Source organism: Canis lupus, chromosome 17 (assembly GCF_011100685.1).
Source record: "Canis lupus familiaris isolate Mischka breed German Shepherd chromosome 17, alternate assembly UU_Cfam_GSD_1.0, whole genome shotgun sequence".
Lineage (NCBI taxonomy): Eukaryota > Metazoa > Chordata > Mammalia > Carnivora > Canidae > Canis > Canis lupus.
The window spans coordinates 57353204-57366982 of record NC_049238.1 but is presented as its reverse complement, the minus strand read 5'-3'; the positions used below and the strand labels follow the sequence as shown (position 1 = coordinate 57366982).

At 43.6% G+C, this 13779-nt stretch overlaps 1 protein-coding gene across 1 annotated transcript in view; it reads right to left on the bottom strand.

The window, feature by feature from the left end:
* Nucleotides 1-590: 590 nt before the first annotated feature.
* LOC119877195 (neural Wiskott-Aldrich syndrome protein-like) overlaps nt 591-13779 on the bottom strand; it is a 35976-nt gene continuing 22787 nt past the window's right edge. The window contains exon 3 of the mRNA XM_038562410.1: nt 591-1079. Coding sequence (XP_038418338.1) covers nt 591-1079 — 489 coding nt within the window. The remainder of the gene's footprint in view (nt 1080-13779) is intronic.

Here is a 13779-nt window from a genome sequence, read left to right as displayed (position 1 = left end):
GAACAGGTGCATGTGCGCTGGGGCCGCGGGGTCGTGGGAGCTGGAAGGTGGGGTGCTGGGTGCAGGAGCAGAGCCCAGAGGTTCACGCAAGAAACGTCCGAAGGCTGCACGAGGCAGCCAGCCCCACAGGCCCCTTACAAACAAGCAGGGAAAGATCCGAAGTAGATTGCGCCCAACTTTGAGCGCAACGAGCTGGCCCCGAGAGGTTTGCTACGACGCAGAGACTCCCGGGGGCTTGTGGGTCGGGCTCATCCAGCTGGCCATTCCTGACCGCGGCCGAGGCCCCCGGGGAGGCGGGCCAGCGGGAGGTAAGTGAGCCGGGATCCCGGGGGGGCGGGGGTGGCGGGGCGGCCGCAGGGGCGGTCCTAGGACCGGGGCGCCCCCGCCCGCCCCTTCCCCGAGAGCTCCCCGGAGGCCAAGGGGCGGGGAGGAGCGCGCGGCGGTCTTGCATCAGACGAGAGGCGGGCGCGGGGCTTGCGGGCCTGGCCCGGTCGCCTGGCCTGCGCTGCAGCCCCTCCCGCTGCCACGGGCCAGGCTGGGGCTCCGCCGGCGCCCCCCACGGAAAGCTGGAGCCGCAGGCCGAGCCGGGACTAGTCGGAGGGTGGCGGTCCCCGGGCTCCCCGCGCCGAAGCCTCTGCGCTCCCCGTCCCCGCGGGCCGAGAGGCGGCGCCGCGCTGCCGGGGCCACTGCCGCCGAGGCGCTGGGGGCGGCGCGGGCATCCCGCGTGCAGCCCGCGGCCCGGTGGAGCCGCCCTTCCTCCCCCCCCCCGACCCCCACGCGGGAGGCCCGGGACTGCCCGGGGCCGGGCCAGGGGGCGCGGGGGCGCGCTGGCCCCGCCGTTTCCGCAGGGATGCCGCCGAGCTCGGCGGCTCTCGTCTCCCTCCCGCCCGCCTTACCCGCAGCTCGGCCATCAGCTCCTCTTTGCTCAGGTTCTGCTTCTCCACCACCTGCAGCCCTCCATCCTGCAGGATCTGCCGGCAGCAAGGGTCCAGGCTGTCACTGATGAGCACTTTCCGCAGATTTGCGAAGGCCATCGCGGGCGTCAGCCTCGGGGTAGGCCGCCGGCGGGGCAGGAGCACCTGGGGAGAAGCCGTGGCTCAGGTAGGCGGGCTGCTGCCTCCGGGCGGGACCTCGGCCTCCCGCCCCCGCGCTTCTCTCCCCTTTCTGCGCCTGCCGCCTCCAGCGTCCTTCTGATTGGACCGAAACACTCAAACTCTCGGTGACTCCGCCTCGTCCTCCCGCCAGAGCCGGTTCCCGCCCACTTTATTATTCTCCAGCGACGAAGTTCTCAGTCTCAGCCAAAGCCCTCCCTACACCTGGGGAGCCCGTAGAAGCCCACTCTGCGCGGGTGGCAGATCCGTATCTCAAAAGAAGTATCTGTTCTCGCCCTGAGAGCATTGCTACACGTTCCCTTCTTTCTTAAGAACATCTTCAAGAATTCCTCAACAAGAACTTTTTTTTTAATGCCATGCAGAATCTTTTCTTTTTTTTTTATAAATTTTTTATTGGTGTTCAATTTGCCAACATATAGGTAACACCCAGTGCTCATCTCCTCAGTGCCCATCACCCATTCACAACCCCCCCCCGCCCTCCTCCCCTCCTAGTTGGTTTCCCTGAGGTAGGAGTCTTCCATGTTCTGTCTCCCTTTCTGATATTTCCTACCCATTTCTTCTCCCTTCCCTTCTATTCCCTTTCACTTTTATTTATATTCCCCAAATGAATGAGACCATATAATGTTTGTCCTTCTCCGATTGACTTATTCACTCAGCATAATACCCTCCAGTTCTATCCACGTCGAAGCAAACGGTGGGTATTTGTCGTTTCTAATGGCTAATATTCCATTGTATACATAAACCACATCTCTTTTTAAAAATTTTTATTTATTTATGATAGTCACACACAGAGGGAGAGAGGCAGAGACATAGGCAGAGGGAAGAAGCAGGCTCCATGCACCGGGAGCCCGACGAGGGATTCGATTCCGGGTCTCCAGGATCCCGCCCTGGGCCAAAGGCAGGCGCCAAACCGCTGCGCCACCCAGAGATCCCAAACCACATCTTCTTTATCCATTCATCTTTCGATGGACACCGAGGCTCCTTCCACAGTTTGGCTATTGTGGACATTGCTGCTAGAAACATCGGGGTGCAGGTGTCCCGGGGGTGCAGGTGTCCACTGCATTTGTATCTTTGGGGTAAATACCCAGCAGTGCAATTGCTGGGTAGTAGGGCAGGTCTATTTTTAACTCTTTGAGGAACCTCCACACAGTTTTCCAGAGTGGCTGCACCAGTTCACATTCCCACCAACAGTGTAAGAGGGTTCCCTTTTCTCCACATCCTCTCCAACATTTGTGGTTTCCTGTCTTGTTACTTTTACCTATTCCCACTGGTGTGAGGTGGTATCTCATTGTGGTTTTGATTTGTATTTCCCTGATGGCAAGTGATGCGGAGCATTTTCTCATGTGCATGTTGGCCATGTCTAGGTCTTCCTCTGTGAGATTTCTGTTCATGTCTTTTGCCCATTTCATGATTGGATTGTTTGTTTCTTTGGTGTTGAGTTTAATAAGTTCTTTATAGATCTTGGAAACTAGCCCTTTATCTGATACGTCATTGGCAAATATCTTCTCCCATTCTGTAGGTTGTCTTTTAGTTTTGTTGACTGTATCCTTTGCTGTGCAAAAGCTTCTTATCTTGATGAAGTCCCAATAGTTCATTTTTGCTTTTGTTTCTTTTGCCTTCGTCTCCTTACTTTTAACTACAATGTCTCAAAACCTCTTTCCACTCACCTTCTAAATTGTTCATACAGTTTTCGGAATTTGTACACCATTTACAGCCTACTCATGTGCTTCCTGTGATCCCATGAACCTCTTGCTAGAAGCCCATATTTACATGGATTAGGAATGGTAACAAAGTGTAATATAGTCATAATGATAATATAATTATTTATTGATTAATTTAAAGTGTAACTCAGGAAATCGTCACAATTCTATGATATAGGTGCCACTATTATTTGTGTTTTATGGTAAATCTGAGATAATATTCAGCCTACCTTTACAATTTAGAGAAGTGAAATGACTTGCCAAAAGTTACATGACAATAGGTTGTAAAGCTATGATTAAAGCATTACCTTTAGTCTCTAGTCAAACTTCTAATTTTGTTGTCCTTGCATTTTTCAAAATAAAATCAAAAGTCTTCCTTTCTCTAAATTAGTATACTCAACTTAGAAACAATAATACAGGGGCACCTGGGTGGCAAAGCTGGTTAAGTGTCTCATTCTTGAGTTTTGGCTTAGGTCATGATCTCAGGGTTGTGAGATCCAGCCTGTGTGGGCCTCTGCAGTCAATGTGGAATCTGCTTAAGATTCTCTCTCTCCAAAACAAAAAACAAAAAACAAAAAACAAAAAAAAAGATTCTCTCTCTCCCACTATCTCTGCTCCCCTCCATGCTTGCTCTCTGTCTCTCAAATTAAAAAATTGTTAAAATGTAAAATGAAGGAACAGTGCAACAGGCTTTCATGTTATAGCTTTTTTTTTTTTTTTTTTTTTTTAAGAAAACTCTACTCCAGTATGAGGCTTGAACTCATGACTCCGAAATCAAGAATCACATTCTCTGCCAACTGAGCAGCCAGCCCTGTGGGGTACTCTGATCAGAGAGGGGGGTTCATCAAATGTGGGACATCCCAATTGGGTGGGGACTGGTGGTGCCAGTGTTGAAAGAATTCAGCAAAGCAAAATAAAAGTGATAGAAGTTTATTGAATATACCATAAGGAAGCAATGGACAGGACAGCAAAGGAGAGACTGCAACCAGTTAATAGTGAGAGGACACAGTTATAGGGCAGATGGAGGGAGTATGGGGACATATGGAATTCCTCCCCAAAACTTTTTTTTGAGTAATCTTAGGAAGTATGCCTGATTGTAAAGGGTCAGTTAGGGTCTATGACCGTTTTGAGGTGGTTGCTTAATGAGCCCATTTGCATTCATCTTGTGGTTGCTGTGGGTTCTTCTGCCTTGCTCAGGTTTCCATTGCTCAAACCTGTTGCCTAAAAGTGGTCTCTTCAAGGTGCCCTTCAAATTTTATAATTATTGATCACAGGCAGAAATCAGGATTCTATGTTGCCTAAGAAATTGCCCAAGATATTGGTATTTATTGAGAAATGTAAATCTTGGTCTGATAAGCAGAATTATGACTCCCCAGAGATGTCCACAGAGTAATACCCACAACCTAACTTACATGGCAGAAAGGACTTTGGGGATGTGATTATGCTACAGAGTTTTTTTGGGGGAGATGGTTCTGGATTGTCTGGGTGGTGTGATATAATCAAAAACGTCCTCAGGGAGGGATACAGGGGGAGTCAGAGGAGAGAGAGAAGGCCATGTGGTGATGGAATCAGAAATTGGAATGATGTGCTTTGAAAGTGGAGGAAGAGCCACAAGCCAGATATACAGGTGGTGTCTAGAAACTAGAAAAGACAAGGACACAGGTTCAGCCCTATAGCTTCTGGGAGGAGCAGTGATGCTGACACCTTGACTTTAGGCCTATGAAACTGATTTCTGTCTTTGGAACCCAGCAACTCCAAGAGAATAAAGGTGCATTGTTTTAAGCTACCGATTTTGTGATGACTGTTAAGCTGCAATAGAAAACTAATAAACTTGGAAATCATGTGAAGTGAAAACAACAAAATTTCACCTAGACAGAGAGATTAAGCAGCAGTGAAGCAAAAAGAAATTTTAGAAGACAGAGAGGATAGAAGGAACATTAAATGGACCCTTCCCTACTTTGCCTCTTGTTAGCCAGGGAATTTCACCTTAAAACAAACAAAGAAGATTCTTGGGTAGTCCTAGTCAAGGCTCAAATGAGACAGGATGGGCAGGACCTGAGGAATCTCTCACCTTCTCCTCCCAACTCCTCAAGCATCTATTTCCTGGATGGTTAGTTGATAAAGGATGCCTGAGTACCATACATTATGTGCAGTAAGGAAGACCAGCAGGAGATAAAATTAGAGAAGTAAGAAGGGCCTGAAGGAATATGGCCTTGTAGGCCATTGAACTGACCTTGATTTATTACTCTGAGTAATATTAGTAGGTTTTGAACAGAGGAGAGAATTGGGTGTGACTCTGAATGTGATTGACAAGTGTGACATCTGAGGCCAGAGATGAAAGAGAAAATGAAGGACAAGGTGCGGCTCAACCCCCAGCTAGTTCAAGAGCTGGATTGTGAGCTATGGGAGAGCAGGACCTGCTGGCCATCACTCTAGTGCCTCCTGGGCCTTTGGCTGCATCGCTGGCAGAGATTCTGGTGTCATCATGGTGAGTGCCGGCAGAGTAGTAGAAGGGAGGCAAGGGGCAAGAACCAGGGAACTCAGCCTCTCATGTTAATGTAGTGTAAGAACATAGACGCTACGTCTAAATAGAAGAATCTTCTGTGGCTTGAGGTACAGACTTCTGACACACCTTTGAAGACTCAAGCATTGTGACCAATGCCTAGAGAAGGTGTAGTTTGATCCCTCAATGCCACTAGGGTCTTGGGCAGAATTGGGTGGGGAGAGGATCCTGGCACTGTCACTCCCTTAATGTTTACCATGTACACAGGAAGTGACATTGAAGACAAAATGGATATCTCTACATAGATACCTGGCTGAAAGTTTCTTCCATTTCATGTCCTGTCATCACCAAAATGAATCAGACACCTGTAGAGGACAGAACCACTTTCCTATATATGCCTTAGTCAACTCAGGCTGCTCCAACAAAATACTACAGACTAGATGGTTGAAACATTTGTTTCTCACAGTTCTGGAAGGTAAAAGTCCAAGATTGTGGTGTCATTATGGCTGAATTGTTGGTAAGAGCCCTATTCCTGGTTTACAGATGGCTTCTTCCTTGCTGGTCCTCACATGGCAGAAAGACAGCACTCTGATAACTTTATCCCCTTGTAAGAATACCAATCCCTATATGGAGGCTCTATCCCCATGACCTCTTTAAAATCTAATTATCTTCTTCAAAGGCCCCAAATACCATCCCTTTGGGGTTAGAGCTTCAATATATGGAATTTTAGGAAGACATAAACATTCAGTCTGTAGCACTCTACAAAACCTTAGCATTACACCCTGAAACCATGGGCTCCAAGGTCAGGCTTCCTCAACATCTCTCAAGCCCAAGGGGTCCATACTTCTACAGCACATTGCCTAGGTGATTTCAGAATACATATATATATATATATATATATATATATATATATATATATATATGAGATGAGTTACAAATTCAAAGTCTCCATTTATTCAGTTTGCATTGGCTACACTGCAGAAATTAATCTCTATCTTTAACAGGTTCTTCAATTTCATTACTCTTCCAGATAGCCAACTTCCCATCCATGACCTGGAATTACTCTTTTCTCCTCTAAGGTCACCTTCTGACATATTCAGGTGAGAGTTACTCTTTCTCCAACCTTAAATCTTCGAAGAGGCAGTATTGTTTTCTACCCAGGCTCCAGGTCCAGTTCTTTAACTTCTGATCGAAACATTTATTGTTGTATTTTAGGTTAATCTGGAATAATTCATTGATTAATTTAGTCTCATCTAGACTTACTCTTCTATATAGGACCCCTAATCTCTTGTATTATACAGAGTGAGAAAGCCTGGGGCAAACGGGTTGCTATCTTTAATGCTACTGTCAATTCTGAATCTGTTTGAGTTAAATCTTGGATTTACCATTCTCACTAATGTGCAAATAACTGATACAATTTTATTTTATTTTATTTTATTTTTTTATTTATGATAGTCACAGAGAGAGAGAGAGAGAGAGAGGCAGAGACACAGGCAGAGGGAGAAGCAGGCTCCATGCACCGGGAGCCCGATGTGGGATCCAATCCCGGGTCTCCAGGATCGCGCCCTGGGCCAAAGGCAGGCGCCAAACCGCTGCACCACCCAGGGATCCCAACTGATACAATCTAAATATTACCTTTCTCACAGTTACCTGTATGCACATTTCATCTCTGCAAATAAGGTCATATATCTTATGTAGGAATTGTGCAATTCATAAAATAGTGATGACTCAGTAAGGTAGAACAAACTTATATTATCAACACCATTTCAAAGGTGAGCAATTGAGGCTCTCAAAGAAGCTGCACAGGACTTCTGCTTGTGACCAAGATAGAGTAATAGGGTCCAAGTTTATCCCCTACCTGAAACAACTAAAACAAAAGACAAATATAAGAAACACTAGTTTTCAAGACACTTGGTGTTAGAACAAAAGACAGTCATCTCTGAGAAATAAGAAGCACATAAGATAAGTCCTATGATTGCCTCTGCTTACTATCTGGAGAGTTTCCAAGCCATGGTCAAAATGGGGAAACTAGGTGATGCTCAGTGGTATCCCTGAGATAAGAAGATGGAGTTACATCACAGAGAATAGTGGAAAGGATCCAGCTTAAAACTGGTAATTCTGGAAATATGGAAGAGAAGGTCTTTTGCAATTGCAGCTGAGGCTGACCACTTTATGCATGTAAAAAAACTACTGGAATCCGGGAAATAATCTCTAGAAGAAATAATCTCTAGAGCTCACACAGGCCACACACAGCTGCTATTCTTTCCAGCCAGACCAGAAACCCTCATAATTCACAAGAGACTGGCTCTTGCTTCAATAGTAGGTAAAAATGACCTCTAGACTAAGTATTGCTTTGATATAGCCTAACAAAGCTTAAAAGACATACCCAAAAAGATTGAACTGTTCCTAGTTAATTTAATCACATCCCTGATCAACTTGAGAATTTGTTTTTTTTTTATCTTTCTTTTTTTTTTTAAATTTATTTTTTATTGGTGTTCAATTTACTAACATACAGAATAACACCCAGTGCCCGTCACCCATTCACTCCCACCCCCCGCCCTCCTCCCCTTCTACCACCCCTAGTTCCTTTCCCAGAGTTAGCAGTCTTTACGTTCTGTCTCCCTTTCTGATATTTCCCACACATTTCTTCTCCCTTCCCTTATATTCCCTTTCACTATTATTTATATTCCCCAAATGAATGAGAACATATAATGTTTGTCCTTCTCCGACTGACTTACTTCACTCAGCATAATACCCTCCAGTTCCATCCATGTTGAAGCAAATGGTGGGTATTTGTCATTTCTAATAGCTGAGTAATATTCCATTGTATACATAAACCACATCTTCTTTATCCATTCATCTTTCGTTGGACACCGAGGCTCCTTCCACAGTTTGGCTATCGTGGCCATTGCTGCTATAAACATCGGGGTGCAGGTGTCCCGGCGTTTCATTGCATTTGTATCTTTGGGGTAAATCCCCAACAGTGCCAGTCAACAAAACTCAAAGACAACCTACAGAATGGGAGAAGATATTTGCAAATGACATATCAGATAAAGTGCTAGTTTCCAAGATCTATAAAGAACTTATTAAACTCAACACCAAAGAAACAAACAATCCAATCATGAAATGGGCAAAAGACATGAACAGAAATCTCACAGAGGAAGACATAGACATGGCCAACATGCATATGAGAAAATGCTCTGCATCACTTGCCATCAGGGAAATACAAATCAAAACTACAATGAGATACCACCTCACACCAGTGAGAATGGGGAAAATTAACAAGGCAGGAAACAACAAATGTTGGAGAGGATGCGGAGAAAAGGGAACCCTCTTACACTGTTGGTGGGAATGTGAACTGGTGCAGCCACTCTGGAAAACTGTGTGGAGGTTCCTCAAACAGTTAAAAATATACCTGCCCTACGACCCAGCAATTGCACTGTTGGGGATTTACCCCAACTTGAGAATTTGGGTAGAAAAACAGTAATTGCCAATGTGCAAAAAGGAAGACTTGCAATGTATAGAATTCAATAAAAAATTACCAGGCATGCAAAGAAACAGAAACCAATGACTCATAATGAGGGCAAAATCAATTAATGAAAATCAACCTAGAACTTGACACAGATGAAAAATATTATAGGTAGGGACATTAAAACAAGTCTGAGAACTGTATTCCATATACTCAAAAGACCTAATGGAAAAGTGACCAGGTCAGATATAGACATGGAAGATGTAAAAAGACTCAAATCAATTTTCTAGAGATGTTAATTACAACGTGTGAGATGAAAAGTCACAGGATGGACTCAACAGTAGACTAGACTTTATAGAAGAATAACTGGTGAATTTGAAGATTTATTTATTTATTAGAGAGAGAGAGAAAGAAAGGAAAAGTGAGCACACCTGTGTGAGCCAGGGACAGGCAGAGGGAGAGGAAGAAGGAGGAATCTGACTCCTGGCTGAGTGGGGAGCCCTAGCTGGGGTTTGATCTCACAACCCTGAGATCATGACCCCAAAATCAAGAGTCTGAAGCCTAACCAACTAAGCCACCCAGGCACCCCAAGATTGGGGAATTTGAAGACATTGATATAAACTATCCAAAATGAAATGCATAGAATAGTATGACTGGGAAAAGAAATTAGTAGGGCATCAGCGAGTTGTTCGAAGATTCAAGTGGCCTGATATACATGTAACTGGAATTTTCTTCCTTTTTGCACATTGGCAAGGGAGGGCATGAGGGAGAGGAAAAACATTTGAAGTAACATTACCAAATTTTTTCCAAACTTGGAGCAAACTATGAATCAACAAATCCAGAGGTTCAATGAATCTCAAGCACAAGATACATGAAAAAATATTACACTAATGATCATGTAGGCAAGTTGAAAAAAGGGCAAATCCTAAAAGCAGCCAGAAGAAAAGACAGACGTTACATATAGAGGAACAAAGGCGAGAATGATGGCAGATTTCTTATCAATGCAAGCAATAAGAAAGCTTAACAATGTCTTTAAACCCTGAAAAGAGAAAAAAATTCTTTAGCCAGCAAACACAGTTTTCAGAAATGAAGACATGTTTTTTTGACATATAAAAACAGAAAGAATTGATCATCAGCAGACTTTCACTGTAAGAAATATTAAAGGAAGTCCTTCAGGCAGAAGGAAGATGATACTGTCTGGATCTATACAAAGGCATGGAGAGCCCCGGCAATGCTAATTATGTGGGTAAATACAATAATGTTACATAACTTGCTCAAAATTAGAGAGTGGCAGACCAGGGACTTGGTGCAAGTCTTTTGACACCACGGTTAATTTACCCACTGCATGAAGCTGTACGTAGCAAGCAGCATGCCATTTATGAATGGACAAACACTGATTACACACTTATTCTGTACAACGTGTTATGTGAGATTGGTAATATGAGGAAATGCAGGAGTAAATAAAATACACACTCTGTTCCCAAAGAAATTTGCATTCTGTGTAGGGAATTTGACATAGGGAAAAAAGGATAAATTTACAGAAGAGCAGGGTAAGTTCTGTATCTTCCATGAGATTGGAACTCCACCATCAAAACTTCACATTAAAACACTAGTATCAGAGGCACACTTTTAAATCAGGAGCAAGGCCTCTTCATCCATTAGGTATTTTTTTCTAAGATTTTTGTTTATTTATTCATGAGAGACACAAAGAGAGAGAGAGAGAGGCAGAGACACAGGCAGAGGGAGAAGCAGGCTCCATGCCGGGAGCCCGACGCGGGACTCGATCCCAGGTCTCCAGGATCAGGCCCTGGGCTGAAGGCAGGCGCTAAACCGCTGAGCCGCCCAGGCTGCTGATCCATTAGGTATTGTAGGCTCAGGGCTCAGGACCTGTGATGGTCCTCAAACAGTTCTCAGTGATATTTCAAGCATAGTCTGACATTAGAAAATTTAAATAAAATCATTATACTATTCTTTCATAAGAAAAAATGTTTGTTTCACAAACATTTACTGGAGACTTCATTATAAGCTGTAATAAATGTTAAGATATGAAAAATAATAAAGCATTATGTTATTATCATCATTAAGTACCAAGAAAATGGAATGGACCATATGTTTGGTGGTTTGCTCAGAGGTGGGCTAGATCACTGGGGGCTGGCTTTTCTGGAAGCCACCTTCATGGAATGGTGGACTGGGTCTTTAAAACTGGATAGGATAGGATAGGATAGGATAGGATAGGATAGGATAGGATGGGACAGGATAAGCACTGAAGTAGAATGGGCCTTTCTGGTGGTTCCTAAGCACAAGTATGGAAGCAGTAATGTGCATTAGAGATTGGTGGAGATGAAGATGGGGAAAGGGGGAGGTTGGCTTGCCTGTAGCAGATGCTTTCTGTTGGAAAAGAAAAGAGATTGATTTGGAAAAGGAGGTTATGGAAAAACCTTTTATGTCTCAGAGGAGTTTTAAAAACATTTTTATTTATTCATGAGAGCAGAGACACACACACAGAGAGAGAGAGAGAGAGAGAGAGAAAGAGGCAGAGACACAGGCAGAGGGAGAAGCAGCCTCCATGTAGGGAGTCCAATGTGGGACTGGATCCCGGGTCTCCAGGATCACACCTGGGCTGAAGGCAGCGCTAAACCACTGAACCACCTGGGCTGCCCTTCAGAGGAGTTTTTAACTTAGAAATTGGCAAAATTTCTTATGCTGAGTGGAGTAAGTCAATCGGAGAAGGACAAACAGTGTATGTTCTCATTCATTTGGGGAATATAAATAATAGTGAAAGGGAATATAAGGGAAGGGAGAAGAAATGTGTGGGAAATATCAGGGAGGGAGACAGAATATGAGAAACTCCTAACTCTGGGAAATGAACTAGGGGTGGTGGAAGGGGAGGAGGGCAGGGGGTGGGGGTGAATGGGTGACGGGCACTGAGAGGGGCACTTGACGGGATGAGAAATTGGCAAAAGACTGAGAGAGAGAAAAAAGATAACTGATAAATTCTAGAGTCAAGCTCATGATTATATCCTCATTAGCAATTTGGTCCAACCATCTATGTACCAAGTTATTAGATGATGTATAATATATGCACATAATAAGTATTTGTGTTTCTGTATTCTCCAGGAGGCAGACAGAGACTTCTAGGACATTAGATAGGCAGAGAAGATGTAAATCAGCAATCTGATAATTAGAGTTCATAAACATTCAGTTTGTCTACATAGTGGCTACTGGATTTGTGATAAGTCACTTCTCTATGTAGCTCATTGTCTTCATCTGAAATCAGAATCATTGTGAACATGTCCTGAAAAAAATAATGTGAACATGACTTAAAAGCAAGCATCCTAAACAAGTTACTTGTTACTACTTTTCCATGATGAGAAAAAAGAGGGACGACTCTTCTGGGTGTGTTTGAAGAGTACGTACTTGATAAAAAAAGGCAAATGTGTTCAAAGATGATTGTTTATTTTCTCTTATTCTGAAACCATTTTCGTTGAGACTGTTTTTCTTGTGGGCATTTTATTGATTGCTTGTTACTTTACCTCAGTGTCTCTTTGTGCTTTGCCTATTTGTACGAACTTATAAGACTCACCTCAACTATAAGTCAAACAAAGTAGAGTTGAAGCATCTGGGGTAAATATTCATTCATTCATTCATTTATGTATTTGTTTATTCACATTTATGGCTTAATTAAAATATGCCAGGAACTATGCAAATAAGAAAGAATCTGTGGCTTTGAGCCGCTGATAGTCAGTGGGTCACACATTCAGGTAAATCAGTGACACAGAAAATCTGGGAAATGCTCTGGTGAATGTGGTCTCAGATGCACTAGGAAACCAGGTCAGCTGGCAGGGTTGTGGGGCCAGGCTGAGGAAGTCCTAATGCCGGGGACACTGAGCTGAATATTGAAAGCCCACAGCAGCAGTCTAGTAAGTATATCTCACTTTATGCAGAGAGAATGGGATAGATAAGAGTACCAGTGTGTGAGGAACTATGGCATGTTCTGGAAAGTGCAAACTAATCAGTAACATCAGAGAGTAGGATATGAGGGGGACTTGATGTGTAATGAGGCAGGAGCATGGGCACTGGCCAGGTCAGGAATAGCCCTACAATCAAGGAGTGTGCATATTATCCAAAAAGAGATAGATAAGTACTGAAGGGATAGAGAGCTGATTATCTGGAATATGTAAGAGGGACTCTACTTGTGGATGTGTTGACAGCATTCAGGTATGAAATATTGTGGAATCTTAGATCCCCTTTGTATTGTCTGGTTCTTTTACTTCTCTTATTGGCTATTGTTACTGAATGTCTCTGGACTATTTCAGTTTGGCTAGCCTTCGGAACAAGAGAGTTCCAACAGTGCCCACCAGGCACTAGTTATTATTATTATACTTATTTTGGGTCTAGATACTTCAGAGAGATGATAACAGGCAGCATTTCCAATCCATTTGAAAAATCAAATGGCTATTATAAGCAAATCTGGCAAAAACATGTAGCAAGGCAGGAAATACTTTGAAAGATCAGATATAGTCATGAGTTTGATATAGATACATAGCAGAGACCAAAGGGACAGCTTGTAAACTGGAATCTCACCCAGAAGGTCAATGGAAATCCAAGAATAATTAATTTCAGAGTGGAAAAACTGGCTTGTTGAAGTTTGGGGGATATTAATAATGCTCTGTTTCTCCAGTGATTCTTTCTCTAGGGGCAACTAGAATGCTTGACAATCAGTCTCATTACTCACAACTCTGCTTCTGCTTGGGTTGGCAAGATTGGGAGGCATCATTAGATACCACCATCATACATTAGTAGCAGTGAAACATGTGGATAGTCTTCCTCAGGTCACACTAGGAAGTTAGGTCCATTCACCAATCAAGAAACATTTATAGAACCTATACATGTCTGGAACTTGGTTAATACTAAAAATAAAAAGTCTCAGTTATTATATCCCAGTGTTTAGTATACCATAGGTTGCTAGTATATGACATGATGATTTATTGTGGA